Source organism: Mixophyes fleayi, chromosome 5 (assembly GCF_038048845.1).
Source record: "Mixophyes fleayi isolate aMixFle1 chromosome 5, aMixFle1.hap1, whole genome shotgun sequence".
NCBI lineage: Eukaryota > Metazoa > Chordata > Amphibia > Anura > Limnodynastidae > Mixophyes > Mixophyes fleayi.
This window is the reverse complement of record NC_134406.1, coordinates 223,171,584-223,192,675: the sequence shown is the minus strand read 5'-3', so window position 1 is coordinate 223,192,675 and position 21,092 is coordinate 223,171,584. Positions and strand designations below refer to the sequence as shown.

Sequence of the window (21,092 nt, the reverse complement as noted above, 5' to 3'; positions counted from 1 at the left end):
TTTTGCACAATAATTTTGGAATTGTAACAACTAGGAATCTATATGGAGGTTTGCACACTTTAAATATTACTGGTCAGTAGAAGTTGCGGATAGGCCAACAAACACTGGACACTGCAACATCGGTTTTATATTGAGGTGTAAGCGCAGTCTTTATTTTCTCCCTACATATGGTTGTACATACACTCTTGTCCGCACGCCTCAAACTCATGAATGTACTCAGTATGCTTCTGCTGTCACATCGTTTGTGAGTATAGAGCAAACCAGCCAGCTGGATTCCAGTATGCTTATCCAGATACTGAATACACCCATTAGCTCTACCTTGAGATTTTTACTGAAAACCTGTAGCTCATGGGAACAAGTCAGCTTTCTGCTCTGTACTCTGACCTGAAGGCTGCAGCTGCAGTTCAAAGCACATTAAATCCATCAAGTCCAAATAAATGCGTCACAATGGATCCTATTGTGATACCCCCTTCTTCCTTTAATCAGAGCTACAGCACATGTGGATTAAATCCATCCAGCCTGTTTCAATAGACTACAAATGAGATTCAGGCAATAATGTTGGCCCCAGGACGAATGCCTAGCTAATTGCAATATAAGTGAGACAGCACACAAAGGGAGTTTTGTCCAAAAGTGAACATTCCTTTAATGCTTCTCTATCATTAGACTATAAGCTCTTATGAGCAGTGCCCTCCCTGATTATACTATAATTGAAATACTTATTGTCTCTGAATTGCAGTAGCCATTGGATTCAATAGAGTATTAATGTGGCAGCAACCTTGTATCATCACAAAACATGCATTAGTGTTTATGGGTAAACATTAGGGATGCTTAGGCTCGGTTCCCCGAGAACCGTGCACACCCGAACTTAGCAGACCTTTTATGTGGTCAAAAAATCTATTGAAAACTCCCAGTTTTCAAATTATTATTTAAATTATTTTTATATAATGTTAAGTAGAATCCAACCAGATACAAAAAAATTTGCTGCTCTTCCTGTGAAAACTGGAAAATGGAAAATAATCAAAGCTTAGTGAAGTCCCTTACCTTTCATCAAATAAATTCTGGTCTGCTGTTTCTATGTTTAGTTTTGTTTACCCTCCCCTAGAGAACTGCCACAGTCACTTATAGATCCATCCTTCTCTCAGTCATTGTCCAAGAAGAAACTTAAGAGTCTGAAATGATTGTTTCACGCTTACTAAGAGGACGCAGGTCCAGCTCTGGACAATTACATCATGTCATCTGATGCACACCCCAACACCAAATATTGCTGTTTGACGTAGGCATAGCTAATAAGATCCATAAAATAATTTGCTATAAAGACACTGCATGGCTTTATGACAATGTTTTGTGGTCCTATAGCAAACAAGATAATGCAGTGGCCTTACAAAGTAAACTCCAGGTGCCTGAGTCATTAAGGAAATTAAGGCAAAAAAAAAAGGAGTAAATGTTCTCCGGGACAAATCATGTTACAATGCAGGGGTGCAAATTAGTTTATTATTTTGTACAAAAGTTAAATACTGACTGTTTTTTCATGTAGGATGCAAATACTTGATAGTTTGATTTATACACTGACATTTAAAGTTAATCTAGGACATGCCCTATCCAAACTATAAATTTTCCATCAGATTTTAAATTTACCTCCCCCTCGAGTGCAACATGGTTTTGCCTAGGTACAAAGTTACTCCTTTATTAGGATTTGATCTCCTTAATGACTCCAGTCCTTGATCTCTGGTGCTTTTACAGTGCATACCTCAATAGTTTAGTTATTTGTCCTGCAGTCCTGGACCGTCTTTTGTGTACAGGTGAGGAAGTTTCGGGAAGCTATTATTCCCACTAGACAGCTTTTTCTCTGATTGGTGGGTTACGCTAGCTATTCACCAATCAGACTGCAGAGACCGTCTAGTGTGTACTTAGTACTCTGGTGAAACCCTGCTTCTGATAAACCAATCAACTGTAACCCTCCTAGCACTGTGACTGGTGAATAGCCTGAGCTGTGTACCAATTAGTGTGCGAAATACCCAATATATAGCTTCCAGTACTCTGATGGATAGCGCTGGAAGTCAGATTACTGTAATGCTTCTAGTGGGTTATCCTGCACTGTGGTAGATGAGTGACCAGAGCTGTGTACGACCCGTGGTTTGACATGTCACTACCTTTGAAGCTGTGACTGTAATCTGGCCTGTTTGGAAATAAAGAGACTAATTTTGTTTCATGACAGTAGAATCAAACACAGTATATTAATTAATATATTAAAACTGAAATATATCTGTGTGTTTGTACCAGCTTGCTATGGTTGGGTGCTAAAAATATAAGTAGATTATGAAGACAAACAACCACCTTTTCTGTACCAATAGCCACATTTACTTACATTGCATTTAAGTCAACATTTGCACTGAAGCACAGTACCCAAATATCACGTGTTTTTTTTTCATCTGTTTAGTGCAATTTAGAAAATGTGTCTGGTTGGTTATGGTTCAGTGCAAATTTTACAACTAAATGCAATGTTTTACATGTTATGCCTTGCATATACGGAGGTGCAGTGAAATTAACTGAAATTAGTTATTTTGACTAGTACTGTGAAAAAGACTATCCAAATAGACATATTGTATAATGAATCTGCCCTTGCTTTCCAGCTGCCTCAGTCTATGTGTTCTGTGTTCTGCATCATGAGCCACACGCATCAGAATAGGCACATTTGATATAGCTGCACCCATATAGGTGCATTTTATTTTGATGTGCCCACTTAGGCACTCCCAATGATGTGTGAGTTTGCATTTGGCACATGTATGTGACGTTCTATACATCTATGCATAAACCCAGTCAGATTTTACTGTTCGGGTTTGTTGTTCTTGAGCATCATTCTGTCTTTTGATACTGCTCTGACTTGCTCTTGGACCTGATTGTTTGTTTGTAATCTGTCCAAGCTTGTATTATGTTTCTGAACCATTTCTGCCTCCCCTGACCTTGGCCTGTGTATGGATCACAATTCATGTCTATAAGTAAATCTCACTCCATGTGAACAAGATAAGGAATGGTGGTATTACATTTGCATAGTTGCCTATTCTCCCGGAATTTCTGGGAGGCTCCTGAATTTCAGGGAGTCCTCCCGGACTCCCGGAAGAGTAAGCAACCCTCTCAGATCCTAAAAAATGCAGAAATTCTGAATGCTGGAGCATTCTTCTACATCTCAACCAGAAAAAAATCAGAAAGATTAACAATATATAGTGCAGTATTTTCAGCATAAAAGTTGTAGTTTTCATCAGAGTGATATTTATCACCGTGATTTCTGACAGAAATATATTTTTAGTCCACAGACACTGATTTAATTTGTTTGTCACCGACACCCTTCTGTGCACAAACTTACTAGACCTTCATTAAGGAGCGTAAAAGCCGATACGTGCTCTGTATTGAATATCGGAGCATCTGCCAGAGAACACAGCAACATCCAATTAATCTTTGAGCTCAAAGAACCCTTACTACAGCCTGCGATTTCATGGGCTAAACATAGAGGGGACTGGGCATATGCCAATGTACAGTAAGGGCGTGTCAAGCTCGAGTGAACGCAGCAGCACCCAATTCAAGATTTGGGCAGCTCTAAGGTATGTGATTTTTAGTCGTATCACTTGCACCAGCTACAGGTCAAGTGTATGTGCCGAGTGACAGTGATGAAGGTCACGTATGCAAACGAGAACATGTGTTTGTAATCAGGAGCAACTGTAAAAATGCATTTTATGTACTGTAGACATTAAGCCAATCCTAATAAATGTATTTTATGTACTGTAGACAATCCTAATAAATGGGTTGTGTGTTCTCCAGACTATACCTTGGGATTGGGAGGGGGTTCTGCTACTGGTGCCCAGGGCCAGATTAACCTGAGGTCTAACTGGGCTATAGCCCAGGGGCCTGGGGCATCCAGGGGGCCCTTCAAAGTCCTCAGCAGCATTAATTGATCGCCAATCCTAATAAATGTATTTTATGGAAAATAAAATAAAAGAAACAACTTTTGTTTGTTTAATGTTTTGTAATTAATGACTATATTTTTAACAGGTGACATTAATTGAATTTTTGTGCTCTTTTGGGACTTTATATTCCATATATGTATTGGCCGTATCCTGCATTGTACTGTCTGTTAGAGCAGAGGACACAAAGACGTATCAACAAAAGATGTATCTTTACAGCCGCTGCTTGTTGAATACGGACATGTCTGTTAATACCAAGTCTTATCTTATTCCCAATTGTAAAGCACTGAGGAATATACTTGCACTGTATAAATAATTGTTACTTCTTAATAATAACTTACAGTGATATTGCCTCTTGCTTCTCTATTAGCAGAGCAGCATGTCCATAAATCCCTGATCACTAGCAGCACAGAGAGAGACGCACTGGAAACACACTGTCAATAGCAGCCCTACCAATAAATTAGGTGGAACACAACTGTTTTATTTAATCAGTCTTTGCCCGGACTCTTCAAGTCATCAGCAGGCAAAAAGGCAACAAAGACACATATAACCACATCTCAAAATTTGCAATATTAGTTGACTAATTGTTCACAGCAGAATTTGAATTAACTTCAATTTGTTGTTTGAAGACAAAATAAATGATTCAAAGTATTATTATTAGAATATGAAGTTTGAAATCCAAAGGTTCCAAGTGTTCAGTTGTCGTCTTTTATTGAGATGCAAAGTACTATAATTCACCGATTTTTGGGGAGATAAATGAAGCATCTATTTGGTATGCGGTTTTTCTAAATCGCATGCAGTTTAGGCCAAACCGCATTGTAAAACCAGACAGAAAACATCAGATTTTACCTTTTACATTGCATTCCCTAACAGCCCAGCCTACTAAGCCCAGTCCACTAGGGTGGAAGTTACACAAGGTAACAAGGTCCATGGATAAGTGAAGATCCATACCCCGAACAAACCTGGACCAGTAGAACAGTAGCCGTAATCTCTCTCTGTCGGGAAGTAGAACACAGAGCAGATGGTTGAGTCCCCCCATATAAGCCCGACCTGGTTCCAATGGTGGTGTGGCCTCGGTGAGGCTGGTTTCAGATAAGACTTCACCACTGAGTTGGGTATCTTACTGTATAAAGCCTATGCCCAAGTCCTCAGGTTGTAGCAGGCAGCCGGCGGAGAGTAGCTCCGGGAAGTCTAGCTGAACTCGGTGGAGAATGAAGGACACCCATTTATCAGGCAATTAAAGATATCTCTGTCCCAGACCTCAGCTAACCTATGATTGAGCTATTGGGTGAAAGTGGTCATACAGCTGACCGGCACTTTTGGCTCAGCATAACCAAACACTAGTGGTGGTAGTGCCGCAAAGTCTTTAGCCAGCAGTAAGTGCAATTCCTCAGGGCACCTCTGGGTGAGTGAGTACCCTGATAAAACCAGGTGACAATAGTTCTCTTAGGGAACATTTTGGAGAAAGCTGTAAGGAACCCACTAGGTGACATTTAAGAATAACAACATATATAACAACAGGTCATCATAATACAGCAGTGTATTATCAATGTTATATTACCGGCTGAATGAGGATGCAGGCAGATTTAACCTATATTTGTCATGTCCGGCACCCTGTTCTTGACACACTCCCATTGTATGTCAAATAAGTATTATTGAACCCGTTCTGAATTCGTAAATTCTTAGAGCTCCCGTTGTATGTAGGTTAAATATTATTGATTCCTTTCCTAGTTCAAAAATTCTTAGTATACAGAATTATGACCAACACTAACTTGGAGTATAAGACAATGTTGATCTAACAGTTCAAAAATCCTTGGTTCTTGAAGCAGTTCTTGTTTGCAACTTAGGACAAATGAAAGGTCCCCAAAACCCTTCTAGCGAAGTGGGACAAGAGTAGTAAATCATTCGACACAGAGGACTGGAAAAGAGCAAAGGTAAACATAGTGTGTACCATTCTTAATTGTTTTTGATCAATAAAATGCCAATTAATGCTCACCTTTTGTATGGTGAAATTTGGGTATTGAAATCACTTATGTGTATCCTTTTGTATTTTTCACAATTAATATCCAATGTTCCATACAAAATGAAAAATGGATTATACATCTAGGGATAAGCAACGTGTAACAATTTATAGATTCATGTTTATGCTCACTTCAGTATAGTGATAGAAGGGCATTGATAATTAGCCATTTAATCCTGGAACTTCTGCTTACTCGGGAACAACAAATGATGCCACAATCACATCCTCAAACATTTTTTAGAGTTCAATACATTTTATTATATTTACATAAAAAATCTTAAATAGTGTAAATCTGATATGTAAATCTGATATAGGTAACATACTCATGATGGATGCGTTTCTAGATTGTACTGCATTAACTGATTAGTCCTTGAACAGTGTTTCCTCCTGTTGTTGATGTGTCCTTAGTTTTTGTCACCACTGTACATGTTCTGCAAGTCTCTGCTTACATCATCAGAAAAGTGGTGGCTGTAAGTTCTTGCAGGATATTTAAAGTCCTTGCTTTACCAAATTGGTTCAACCCTCTCCGCTCAAAGATCAAGCCAAAAAGAAAATTTAAAATCTATGGCAGAATCAATACTGATCTAAGACACTTTATTACCCTGACACAGTAATTCACAATCAGCTGAAACACTTTAACAATAAAACCAGACATTATTAAGTCCCATTAGATGTGTATTGTAATGGTAATAGAGATCCTCTGTCAGACACCACTGAACCCAGCCTCTGGAGGTTACTTTCCAGACCCAGTGGTTAGTGCTGCTGCCTTCTTCATACTCCAACTCTCCGGCATCACTGCTACTAATCCCTTCCTACTCCCATTTCCTTGCTTGCTGACATGGTCTCAGAGCAGGTTGCATGCTATAAGAGTACCTGTGTGGCTCTGCTACTGATTTAAAGGGACAGAAACATGATTGGATGTTGTAACTTGCCCGTCCAGTTCAAATCAGCTCCACAATATAAACCTGCTCTGAGCACAGACGAGGTCATAATTTGACCTGGCTATTTTCCATCTTGCTGACTTGGCCTGACCCTGTTCTATTTGGTACAACCTGTCTTGGGTCTGACACTCCTTTTGTGTATCATTTTGGCATCTCTACAGCCCGTTCCTGTACCAGACCAGGTAAGACAGTGGGCTACAACCTATGAACCCACCTACAATGAAGCCCATACCTCCTTGCAGGTATCCTTGGTTTAACCGTGGGTTCTTTAGATTCCTTGTCTCTGCCATTGACGTTGCCAATCCAGGTTGGTGATCAAGAATCCACTAAACACGCTAGTTCCATGACATTCCCAAAGATTTTTTATTGTACTGAGTGTAGACACTAAAACCATACTGATAACTTTTTCAAACTTCAAGCATATAGTTTCTGAAAATAGTTATCCGATGTTTAGTTAAATATCATCAGCTATTATGCTGTATAAGGTACTGACAGTGAACCCTGTTAAAATGCACTAATATATAGTAAATGCTCACCGGTATATATGTCATAGTCCACAAGATACTGAGATCTAATATTGTACCTATTTGTTTAGACTAAAATATGTTAGCTACATAATAGTTATTAGATGCAATGCTGGCACACTTTTATAGCCTACATGAAAAAGCGCATACATTTTATTGAGTCGTGGCACAATCAGAAATAGTATAATTTTTAAAACATATCTCCATTTAATTCTTTACAGTGACATGTTCTTCATTCAGTGTACATTATGTTCTAAGTCAGATGCCTGAGCAGTGGTTGAAATTCAATCAATTGATTGAAGAATTGAAGACAAGTGCAATTAATTGGACTTTCAAGGATCTGTTGTTTTGTGGTTAATTAACTTTGTTACATTGTAGCGGTTTCAATCTACACGATACATCCACCATCATTAATGAACTAAGATGCAATGTATTAAGTGCACTCAATAAGTATCAAAACTGTAACATTTTCTTTTAGCTTAAAATATGAACTGTTCTAGTCACAGCCCCTGTCTGTACTTGCAACTGCCGGATCAGTTTATTGAAACCGTCTATCATGTTCTAATCATCAGTACATACTCTTCAGCACACGCAGACTATGTTCTTGTCAAATTCTCTAAATATAGTTAAAATGATTAAACTAATACTGTCCAATAAGCCTATATGAAACAATGTGTTTCATTCCAAAATGAACAGTATTTATTTGTTAATATAAGAAGGTTCAAAGAGAAAACATTTTGTGTCAACATGTGGGTCAGGTAAATTGAGTTCAAAACTACAATAAGTGGACATGATCATCTAAACCCTGATTTATATTAAATAACAATTAGTAGGGATCTTTCTGTGGCTAGTATAAAGCTCAGGTGTATAGATCAAGAGTTTATGTAAAACTAACGATAGTGATTAAAAAAACTTGATAAAAAATAAAACAAATCTTTGTTGATGGGATATTAAAAAAATAGTAAATGGAATTACAAATGTTTACAAATATTTCTGACTATGAATCACCTCAGCATTAAGAATGTCAATTATATTTAATGAAAAAAGCAGATGGTTTCCTTCAGAAAGTATCAATTTAAACAAATAAGTATCTGTATTCAGATCTTTGGGTGATAGGGTTTTCAGCTCATGAATCCAGAAGTGTTCCCTTTATGAGTCATTTTGGCTCTATCACCACCCCTGCTACAGTTACCTGTTCAATCCCTAAGTAAGTATTTATTAGGGTCAAATAATTTACTTATATTTTATATTTAAGTCCATAATAAATTATTCAGTAACTTGACAATATTAATTTATTTCTTTATACAAGGGGGCAGTACTGTGTATTTTCACACTACTTGAGACAATAATATTTATATACATACAACAGGAGTACTAAAAAATTTATGAATGAAGAACGGAAGCACAAATTATTTATTAATTAAGAATGGGGACACAAAGAATTTATGAACAATGAATGAGGGCTTTAAAAAATTATAAATTAATAAAGAGGGCATTAATACTTTATGAATTATTAATGAGGACACTATTATTTAACTACACTTGTAGTGACATAATTGCAAGTATACACTGCTGCATATGTGCATGCTGGGACTTGTAGTGTATGGCCCTAGCACCCACCAGCCATGGATTCCAGGATGGCCCCAGTGCTATTCAGTACTGGACCAGTACCTAGACCTGGCCAGATGCTGAGTAAGCTGTGATTGTAGAAAATGGGAGTTTTTTTTTTTAAATAAAACTTTATTTATTCAATCAATTTTTTTTTTACCATTCTGACATGCAAGATAGCTCAAACAGCATGTGTGATATTCAGTTTGCCATTTAAATAAAATAATCTGGTTTAAAACTACTCATCAATGCGCCTGAACACCTGCGGCTTGAACAAACTGCAGGTCAGCAATTTTCCCATTCATTGTAACAGGAACACTATTCAAATACAGTTGAACATTTGTTCTGCTGCATAATTAATGAAGCCCCAGGCCAGTTGATTTGATGACAACTCGTCAGTGCTTAAAAATCAGGGGCATTATTTATCGGCTATCGTTTTTTTTTTTTTAAATCAGCGCTTTTTGGTGATTTTACTGGCAAGGTTTAAAACATCAATCTTATTAAAGGCAAAACTAGACTTGTGGGGTTGGAAAATATAAACCAATGGTTGATTTATAATGGTAAAAGTACATGCTTTAAAATAATTTTTAACATGAAAGATTTTACCAAATGCTGCAATTTTTTGGCTTATTTCAGTACTGGCCATCAATTTGATCTGCATATCAACTCACTGATTTTGCAGGATGGTTTCTAGAAATACCAGCTGAACTTGAATTTTCATGCAGTTTGGTTGCATCAATTAGATCATTGCAGCAGCTTACAAAATATACATATTAGTATGGTTCCACTAATATAAATGTTATTGTTTATTGCCTTTCTTGTATTTGTAATATTTCAGAAGGCAGAACCCAAACTCCTACGTGTATAGCTTTAGCTGTATGAGCTATTATTTCTAGTCAATTAGGTCTATGATCAAAACTTAAGCCTCTTGTAGATTTTGTGCTACACCATATGGAACACATGAAAAAAATACTCTGAACATGTTGGTTTGAAAGTTGTGAGTACATTCATATGATGTGGAATATGGATGCAGTAGGCACTCTTCCAACACTACTGTTACAGCAGAACATTAATACTTGGAGTACAGAACTAGACCCTGTATTAAACCATGAACTCTCAGTTTCCAGTTATCCAGGTATGTTCCCAGGATATAATATATATATATATATATATATATATATATGAAACAAGTAGAGCCAGAGAGTGTTCGTAGGGTAATATTTCCAGCTACCATATAATATAAAATTCTCAAACTGCATACAATTTTTAAATTAAACAGGGTTTATTTGTATAAATCCTCGCATTCACCTCTTCAGTTTGCTTGAGTGACATCACTTTAACTCAAATCCAATGTGGAAAGTAGATTAGACCTGAGGAAAATCAATAACAAGCCACAACAAGTGGCCACACAAATGTGGAATAGTCTAAAAAAAGTTTATGACACCAATGGTAAAAAACCCTTACAATAAAATGAAGGTAATATCGCTTTTCTGGTCAATAAACGGACGCTGAAGGCAGTCTCCCTGTGGAACATCACGCCGGGTCCACATATCTCAATCATATCAGATTAGTAGAGGTGTCATTTTGAGAATTGTTTTGTCATGGAACAGATCTTCTTGTCGGGAGCATGACTTTTGCAATGAGAGTTGAAGCACGAATATGGTGAATTTTGTGTACTGATACTAACGTTTTCATATTATTTTCTATTAAACTTCATCAGAATGTATTATTCTTATAGCCAGTGGTTGAAGTGGGTAGGTATATGGTGTTATGCTGTACTGCTAATTCTACTGCTTTGATTGTAAACTCAACAAATTCCATTCACTTACATTTTCCATACCACCACTTCTAAATTTCCCATTTGGCCACTGCTTATAGCAATGTTTTTTTTCTACTCCTCTATTTTTCTTTCATTTATGTCTGGGGAAATGCAGTCACACATAAATGCTTATTTAACGATATAAAGTTATTAATACAAATGTGTTGTAACCCATAGCATCAAGACAGATTGACTTTAACGCATGTCTGGCTATTTGCTAATGTATCCAACACTATGATACCCATGTTATGACTTAGACTCATGATAAATTATCAATAACTTGTATTAAAAAAAATGTATTTCAAGTTGTTTCATACACAATGTTCTTTCCCCAATAGGTACACAAAGATGAAGACTGCAACCAACATTTATATATTTAACCTGGCATTGGCAGATGCTCTAGTAACTACCACGATGCCTTTTCAAAGCACCGAATTCTTAATGAACTCCTGGCCTTTTGGAGATATTCTATGTAAAATAGTTATCTCAATTGACTATTACAACATGTTTACCAGTATATTCACTTTAACCATGATGAGTGTTGACAGATATATTGCCGTCTGTCACCCTGTAAAAGCGCTGGATTTCCGTACACCTTTAAAAGCAAAATTTATCAATGTGTGTATATGGATGCTCTCATCCTCTGTTGGTATATCTGCCATTGTACTTGGAGGCACCAAAATGAGTGACGGTGAGTATTTACTGTTTTTTCAAAATATATATACCTGTCGTGGACATAAATAGAATAGTGGATGTCAGTTACAGCATGATAAATATATAGTGAATGAGTCTACCTTACAATCTGTCTGTCTTACTATCATCTATGGCAGGGGTTGGTGACCTTCTTCCAGTGTGCCGGCTATAACCTAGTCAAGTACATGTGTGCGTGTATATGAATAAATAAATAATCATTTAATTATGTTTTACTTTATGATGCGAATATCATAAAATAGTAATGGGACTGACAAATAAAAATTCACAGCATGCCACAGTGGTGTGCCCCCAATTCATAGTGTTATAGCATACGCAGAAGCTCCGTTTTGGCCATCATAGGCTGCGTTAGGCAGCTGCGGCAAGCTCCAGCGTGCCAGGCGGAAGTGGTCTGCGTGCCACGTCTGGCACACCTGCCGGGGGTTGCAGACCCCCGATCTATAGTATATAGAAACATAGAATTTGACAGCAGAAAAGACAATAAATGTCCATCCAGTCTGTCCTCTTTGTGTGTGTGTTTTACGATTTAGGGGAAACCTACTAAAGTGCACTTTTTTTTTTATATGGTTGCGGTTTTCAGATACAAACTGCAAGAGTTATTATCCTGCTGTTTGAAGGGTGATAACTGAAATCGCATCCAATACGTGGTGGTTTGCAAAACCTAAACTGCACGGTAAAACAGGATGCCCCTTACATTCTGTAACATCCAAGCCTACTCAGCATTGAACTTGGTCTTCTGGGAGGGGGCCCACAAATCATTGGTCCCCTTGCACCTAGAGAGTACTAGTCCAATACAGTGTAGCACTGGGCCCCTCCTGGTACCCATGGCTATTGAGTACCAGAGTAATACCATCAAATATATAGTTGAAGCTCTTGTGGCACTAAAAGTGCCAGCATGCACTAACAGCTTATGAGTGTTCTTGAATGCTGGTGCTTGCAGAATTCCAATCTCAGGATACACATGGCTGCAAGTACAAACTTGCACTTGTAGTGCCACAACTGTGATGTAAGTGTAAAAAATAGAAAGTGATTGCCCTGATCATAAATGAATAAATAAATGACCACAATAGTAATCAAATAATTAATTCCCCAGTAGTAATTAAATTTTTGATACAAAGCCAGCTCAGCGGCAATAGTTAATTTCGTTAAAGCATACTTCATCAAATTAAATATCATAGTTTATAAATCTACTGCATCATTTTATTTATTTTTTATAGATAGGATAATATCTCTTAAACCTTTCTTATCTTGTTTTTCTTAAAAGGCTCTTGTAGTATTATAGGGACTCTCAAATATAATCATAATAAAACTGCAATTGTTTGTCACAATTTATCTGTGAATGCAAATAAAGCTTAAGCAGTTTTCAAGCCCTCTTGGGATACATTTAACTATGCTTCTGCATCTTAATATTGATTCTGTTTTGTCTTCACACTAATTAGTTTTCTTCCCCCAGTTCTTATATTGAGATGCAATTTGCAGTTAATCAATATGTGATAATGTATTGGTGTCAAAAAAGGTTAGCATGTTTTGTCGTAATTTGCAATTTGTAATTCAGGATATGATTTTTTTTTCCATTTTAAACCATTCCATAACGTCCCTATTTTAATTGGTTGGGCTTTGCTTGATTTATTTTTGGTAAGAATATTATATGTTTTATATTGCCTTGCAAATATTGCATTCAGTACAGGCAGTAGTGTAAAGAGACTGCTCACTATATCCAACACTTTCCAACATCATTGGGTAAATGTATCAAGCTGCGAGTTTCCGGCGGGTTTGAAAAGTGGATAAGTTGCCTGTAACAACCAATCAGATTCTAGCTTTCACTTTGTAGAATGTACTAAATAAATGACAGCTATAATCTGATTTAGTTGCTAGCGGCAACATCCCCACTTTTTCAAACCCGCAGCTTAGTAAATCTAGCCCCATGTCTTTTTACCCAGTACACAAAGGCTGTGTGTTGAATTAACTTACGATTGTAATAAAAATAGTTTAACATAGTTTTAATAATTCAGTGCATGTTATTGCAAATGGAAAATAAATAAGATAAACAGATTATGGTCATTGTACATTAAGAGAAATGGATCATATTGGAAGGTAGGATACATTACACTTGAAAAATATATGTTTGAACGAGAGTAATTAGCATATATGGAGGGGTGAGTTGAGAAATTACAGAAGACAACAAATATTGTTTCATCTAACATTTTTCCACCAAATTGTCTCATAATGTCTCTATATGCAGACACTATAATCCCTCAATATACAGACGCGGCCACATCGCGTGTCATGTGATGCGGTCGCCTGTGCGATGACGCGGCCGCATCGCATGTCTTGTGATGCGGCCGCGTGTAGTAATCATGAAGTATTGTATTCAACGGGGGAAGGGGGGCCGCCGGCCCAAACAGCTGTCAGACTGAGCGGCCCGATGCCCCCCGGCCCAGCCCGCCCCTGTCAATATAGCTCTTTGACCAGGTTACTTCCTCTGGACCCACAATGTTAATTCTCACTAATAGATGCTGGGCTAACAAACAACTTTAACACTTAACACAGTTATTTTTGATAGTTGAGGATGTACCGTACAAATCAGTTGTTATCCAAATTCAAAAAATATTTGACTTTATAAGTAGTCATTTTGTTGATTTTGGAAATTTCTCCATCAAATTTGGAAGGTACTTAAAGTGTGTGTTTGCCTGGATTTCAATGAAATAATGATTCTGACGGATTCATGGTTTCATGTCTAGAGGAAATAATATCAGCAAGGAAAATAGTGTTTATCACAAGGTAGGATTGGCTCATTTGAAACATATTGGCTGACATTCAAGAAGACATGAGCTTTGGAAAATCTCTTGTGACCCAGAGCAAACAGTGATATTATGAAATTTTTCTTGTGAAGTTTAAAACATTGAAACAAACATCTCTTGGGTTGCTATGGGTTACGTCATGTCCACCAGTTTCCATAAATATCTAAATAACTGGTGAAGCTATGTTATTATTCTCCTGAACTGCCGTCGTCATGCAGTGACAAAAAAACAAAGAGGGAAGGAAATGACATTTGATTTTCTTCTTGAAATGCCTTTCAAATAATGATCTGATGATACCATCACTTTTCCATGGTAAACAATATGGTAATAGTGTTGTCAGTTTGTGCCTAAATATGTGTAGTCAGGTCCTAGCCAAAGAACGCACTGCACTGACAATCAAGACGAAGACAAGAAATATTGCATCAATCGACACAGAAGTTTGCAATAGTTTTCTACTATTAGACATGGTCACACATAGAGTGTGGTGGATCACCATCAATAACATAATCTTAAGACATTTTCAGAGAGCTATAATGTTACCAGGGTCAGGCTGTGCTGGGGGGCAGGGGTGCTGGGGGGCAGGGGTGCAGGACAGTCCCATAGTACACTACCTTGGGCTGGGTCACTGGGCCACCTGCATGTTTTCCCATTAAAATAGGCTGCTAAATCGAGTCTTGCACCCTGGGCTACAATTTGCCAGCCCTCCCCTGAATATTACCAACATCCTAGTGTATGGAACTCTTATGTATCAGCCTGTAGAAAGTTACCAGACCCCAGAACACCTAAGCAGTATGTAATGGTGCACTGCACATCTGGCTACTCTGCATCAATGTGAAATATAAACTTTATACCCGGAAATGGACTGTATGCCAGTGAACGCAAGTGTATGCAATTCATCTTTGAGCGCAAAGGACACTTCCGACAACCTACAATTTCGTGGGCGGAACAGGGTGGGGGAAGATGTGTATGTCAATGTACAGTAAGAGCGTGCCAAGCTCAAGAGCACGTTACAGAGTCTGAGTTAAGCTGTGGGCATCTAAGGTAAGTTGCGCAGTATCACCTGCACCAGCTACAGGTCAGGTGTGAGTACCGAGTGATTGTGATGATGGTCGGGTATACATGCTAGAACATGTGTTTGCACGAGCAACTGCAAAAATGCATTTTATGTACAGTAGATATTAATAACATTCTGATAAATGTATTTCCATTAATGACTTATTTACTAATGATTAGTTATTAACTGGTGGCAATATATATTTTTTTCTGTGCTTTATGCAGAGACTTTATTTTGCACTTCTGTATTGTATGTATTCTGCAGTGTGATGTCTGTCTCAATATGGCAAATGCTGTATATGCGGAACGTACCCAGACACATATTTAGCAAGAGAGTTTTCTTAAGTCTCCCAAATTACATAAGATTTTTTTTTTAAAAAATGCACAGTATGTTCATTTTGCAAACCTTAATGAATCAGGTTCATAATAACCAATAACAAATTACCCATAATTCACTTTGATCTTTCCAGTGTAAGTTGTCCAATGGCAGGAAATGATTTATTTTTTTATGTGTGATTACATTTTTGTTAGTAAATACCACCATAGTTTTCAATTTTCAGACACATTATTATTATTATGAAAATATAAAGTGACAGGTAGGGAAGACACAGTCCGTCACTGGAAAAAATCCTTCATATCACTTAATTTGTTGGAACAAAGCTTTCTAGTACTATTTCACTGCAACTCTTAGAAAAGTGGGCTGAATAAAATGTGTCTATGTGATGGTTGTAATCCCTCAGATTGATTTAATGCTTCTCAGTCAGCAATAATGCAGTTTGTTCTATGAGTAAACAAGTCACTACTGATTGTTGTACTTCACCTCGAATAGCTTTCATACCTTTCCAGGAACCTGGATTTGTACATTACTATTTTCTAGATAAGAGCAAACCTTGAAAACTAGTTTAATAACTACAATAAATAAGACCTGGATAGAGACAGTGACAACAGTGTATTATTCATAGTTGTTCTATTGTGTCTGTAAGAACAGCAGTAGCTCCTGCAAAAATATGTTCTAGAAGCCAGGGATTGTATGAGTTGTGTGATTTGACACAGAATACGCATGATGTACAGGCTCAGCACTAGATCACATAGGTGATTGGTTGCCTTTTATTCACAATTAATGTAAGAATAGGAGCTTTGTTTTTTAATTTGCTATGTGGTGCATACATATATTGGATAATAAATGTCAGAGATACCAGTAGCAACCACCCTAGGGCCTGACTCACATTTCATGTATACAAATTTCTGTGAATACCTGATGGATGGATGAAAATCAATCAAGGAATTGTCCTGTCCACAAACTAATCAGACCGTCCACTTGGTACAAAATGGTCCCAAACTTCCCACTTATCATTATTATTGTTTCTTTGTAAAGAGTTACAGTGCACGGCAGAGCCAATCAAAGGGTAATGGAGCATATATAAAACACGGACATACAAGGTAGACAGAATTAATGCAGATATACAAACAAAGGCAAAGGATGGCCCTGATTGTGAGAAAGCTTACAGTCTAGTGGGAGAAGCAGAACTGAGACAAGAGGAACGAGTGTTGGTCAGTGGGGAGTCTGGGACAGAGGTGAAGGTATATTAGTAATATAGATGGGAGTAGGTTAGATTCTAATAAAGAGGTGGGTTTAGTTCTTATAGAAGTCACCTGGACTGGATTAGTTCATACAAACATCGTTCTCATTAATTCATTTAGCCCAGGTGCAATTAATTCAATAGAAATAGAATCGAATTTTAAGGGCAAAACATTTTGTGCTGGGTGGAAAGGATCATGGTCATGAAAGTCTGAGCACTTAGGAACAATATAGAACTATTATTAGTTAGGTATTGCTAATGCTTTGTGTTCCATTACTGTTTAGGAGCTCTAAGCAGGTGTGATTCTCACTCACCTTAAACCATGTAGGCAACCCATGACGTGTCAGATATTATGGAGCTTCCAGCGCATCCTGCCATCCAGAGGTTATATTATGCTGTATATCCCATACAATTTTAGGAAATCAAAGTAAAATATTGTGACCCTAAATGTCATAGGTACCCAGCTGGGCTGAAAAGAAATAATGAAATAGAATAGGGTAATAAATTAAAGAGCACAATTGAGGACCTGTGCCATTTGGACTAGCAGTATAGCAAAATTATGTCTTAAAATCTAATATACTTTCCATATTTTCTTTTTCAAAATGTCTTCTTTGGCCATAATTTCTTTTTACAATATATACCCCCATATCCCCCACTCAACTGAGCTAATATGTACAGCATACACAAACCAGGGGCTAAATATATCAAGCTGAGAGTTTTCCATAGGGTTTGAAAAACCAATCAGATTCTAGCTATAATTTCTTTAGTACATTCTACAAAATGATAGCTAGAATCTGATTGGTTGCTATCGGCAACATCTCCACTTTTCAAACCTTCCGGAAAACTCTAAGTTTGATACATTTACCCCCAGGTATCATAATTACTGACACTGCTGGCTAGCTTGGCAACAGCACCTTCTATCTTCTGATAACAGAAGTGCTTCTGTTGCTGTGTTCACAATGTAGCAATCAAGTGCAAGCACTAACTGCGGAGGCAGTATCAACGATACAGCAGCCACAGATAAGGAATTTTGTGTGGGGAGGGAACAGGCAGAGTTTGTTAAAAAAAAATGCAACAGTTTAATTTTGTGGAATGTTCCATTAAAATTAAACAAAACCCTTCTAATCGTCCACTTTGTAGCATTATAGTAATTTGTGTTTGAGAAAACAAATGAGTAGGTTATTGTCCAAGATTCTAGGGAATATGCAGAGCCGATCTCTGATGGCAAGAGTTTAAAGGTCTAGTAAACTAAACAATGCATATAGCACTCTAGTGACTGTACAAAGCTGATTCATTTATTACATTGGAAGTGGTACAGAACATTAGGGTTAACACAGTTAACATTGACATTAACATAATAATATTTAACATATTTTTCAGAATGACCTATAAATGACCAATGTAAGCTGTATAATTTGACAGTGCCACATTAAACATGAATCAAATACAGATGCAGTGAGTCATAGCAGATGTTTGTATTGTGTTTCTTATTGCAGTAGCTAGATTGAATTATTTGGAATAGTTAGGTCTGAATAACTCATTTAACAATACTCCGTTATCAATTATAAATATATAAATATAATATATAAATAGAACAGAATCACATTTTCTTCTAGAAATCCCACCTAATGTAAAATATTGTAATCTATCTGAAGATATTTACAATCCTCAAATTTACACAATTGTTTTATACATGACAGTTTGTTGGTGACTATTTGATAAATGATTAGAGCCAAATATCATTTCTATGAAAAAAAAATCTTACCTGTCATGAATTGTTAGTTATATACAATCTTTTAGAATGTATCTGCTCTACCATCACAGTGCCTCATTTAGAGTCGGATGCAAAGTCCATTTCGGGCGCATTGTGCACATTTCCACTGATGCGCATGCGCAATAAGCATCTGTTCCGTCTGCTTTTTAGACGCAGTGTACACTTGCGACAACTTGTTTCTCAGTACAAGGGAAAGGGTGAAACACAGAGTTATGTAGGCATGACCGTGCATAATTGAGATACTATGGGTATCTACCCGCAAAAGTAACCCTAGACGGATCAAGACGCAGACGGAACACACATAAAAAAAACCTGAAAAAGTGTGGCAGAAATTAGGTGGCGCAAGTAGTTGGCTAGCTGCGGGAACTGGTGGCAGCTCAGTAGGGTATTACGAGTTGGACGCAACTGGGGTTGCTTGCCACTCGCTATACCCTACCAAGCCGCGGCACACTCCCACTCCTGCTCTTGCATGTACGTCTTAGACACACATTGCGTCCGACTCTAAATGAGGCCCACGGCATTCACGGTATTCACATGTTACTCTCCCAGCTGGGCTGACTTTTCAAACATCTAGTGCCAGTAGCTTTCTCTTTGGGTGTTTGTAACCCCCTAGAACTGTTGGAGCAGTTGAGGTTGTAAGTCTATACTCATTCTTTCACTAAACAGTGATGGATGAGCAGTAGTTAGAAGCACTGAAGGAACAGTGACGGACATCATATTTATTTGAAATAAACTAGAATTGCAGCAACACAAATACATCAGCAAAACACTAGCCCCTTAGTGAAATTCAATAAAGATTTGAGGCATCATTTATTTTGTAGTATTTTCTTCAAATCTAAGAATTAACATACATTTTCCTTTTTACTTCTAGGTGTAACAGAATGTGCTCTTCAATTTCCAACCCCCTACTGGTACTGGGACACTGTAATGAAAATCTGTGTGTTCATATTTGCATTCATCATTCCTGTGTTTATTATAACTATCTGCTATACCTTAATGATCTTGCGGTTAAAAAGTGTCCGTCTACTCTCTGGATCTCGTGAAAAAGACAGAAATCTTCGTCGCATAACCAGACTGGTGCTGGTGGTTGTAGCGGTATTCATTATATGCTGGACCCCGATTCATATTTTTGTGTTAGTTGAAACCCTTGTAGATGTGCCACAAGGCATTGCTGTAAGCTCCATCTATTATTTTTGCATTGCTTTGGGTTACACTAACAGCAGCTTAAATCCCATTTTATACGCATTCCTAGATGAAAATTTTAAAAGGTGTTTCAAAGACTTTTGCTTCCCCTCAAAACTTCGATTGGATCGGCAAGGAAACAGCAGGGTTAGGAACACTATCCAAGATCCACGCTACACAAGAGATGGGGAACGGACTAACAAACCAGTATGACTAGCAGTGGAGATGACTTCCTTCACACCTCAAGGGAGTGGTGGAACAAATGAACTTGGAATAACGCAGATTACTTCTGCAGTATAAATAACTGTGTTCAAACACAGATTTGATTAGATTGATTCTGGAACATTTTCTAGTTGTCCTATGAATCTATTGTCTCATACACACTATGATGATATGTTAAACAAACTGTAAAATAAGTGATGGGAACAAATAATGTTCGAGTTGGAAGATAAAATATCTATGTATAAATATATATCGGGCCTGTCCAACCTGCGGCCCTCCAGATGTTGTAAAACTACAAGTCCCAGCATGCCCTTCCAGCTATCAACAGGTTGTCTACTGGCAAAGCATGCTGGGGCTTGTAGTTTCACGACATCTGGAGGCCCGCAGGTTGGACAGGCCTGATATATATGTATATCTATGTATGTGTGTGTATATATATATATATATATATATATATATATATATATATATATATATATATATATATATATATATATATATATATATATATATATATATATTATGCACACATATATATGTAAAACTCAATTGTATATTGAAATGTTATTTAATATTATATTCACAATCTCTAACCAAAATAACATTAACTGATGTATTTATAAATATTGTAAATGCTGTACTGTGACATTTGATATTGGAGTGTTATAGGCCATTGTTTACCATTTTTAGCCATGAAATGTATGCCGTACACTATACTTGATTTGCTGCTCAGCTATACTTGATTGTGTATAATGTTCACTATGTTTGAATTTGAATAAATAAAATGTATACATGAAAAGGAATGTTATTGTTAAACAATATACACTTTAATATTAAGACATTAACAACAATAGTATTTGTTTTATTTTGTCATCTCAGACATCCTACTGTGTATTTCTAT

At 37.2% G+C, this 21,092-nt stretch overlaps 1 protein-coding gene across 1 annotated transcript in view; it reads left to right on the top strand.

The window, feature by feature from the left end:
- OPRK1 (opioid receptor kappa 1) overlaps nucleotides 1–20,616 on the top strand; it is a 72,729-nt gene extending 52,113 nt beyond the window's left edge. Inside the window, exons 3-4 of the mRNA XM_075211363.1 lie at nucleotides 11,207–11,559; nucleotides 19,659–20,616. Of these exons, the coding sequence (XP_075067464.1) occupies nucleotides 11,207–11,559; nucleotides 19,659–20,182 (877 nt within the window). The 3' untranslated portion in view covers nucleotides 20,183–20,616. The remainder of the gene's footprint in view (nucleotides 1–11,206; nucleotides 11,560–19,658) is intronic.
- Nucleotides 20,617–21,092: the final 476 nt, after the last annotated feature.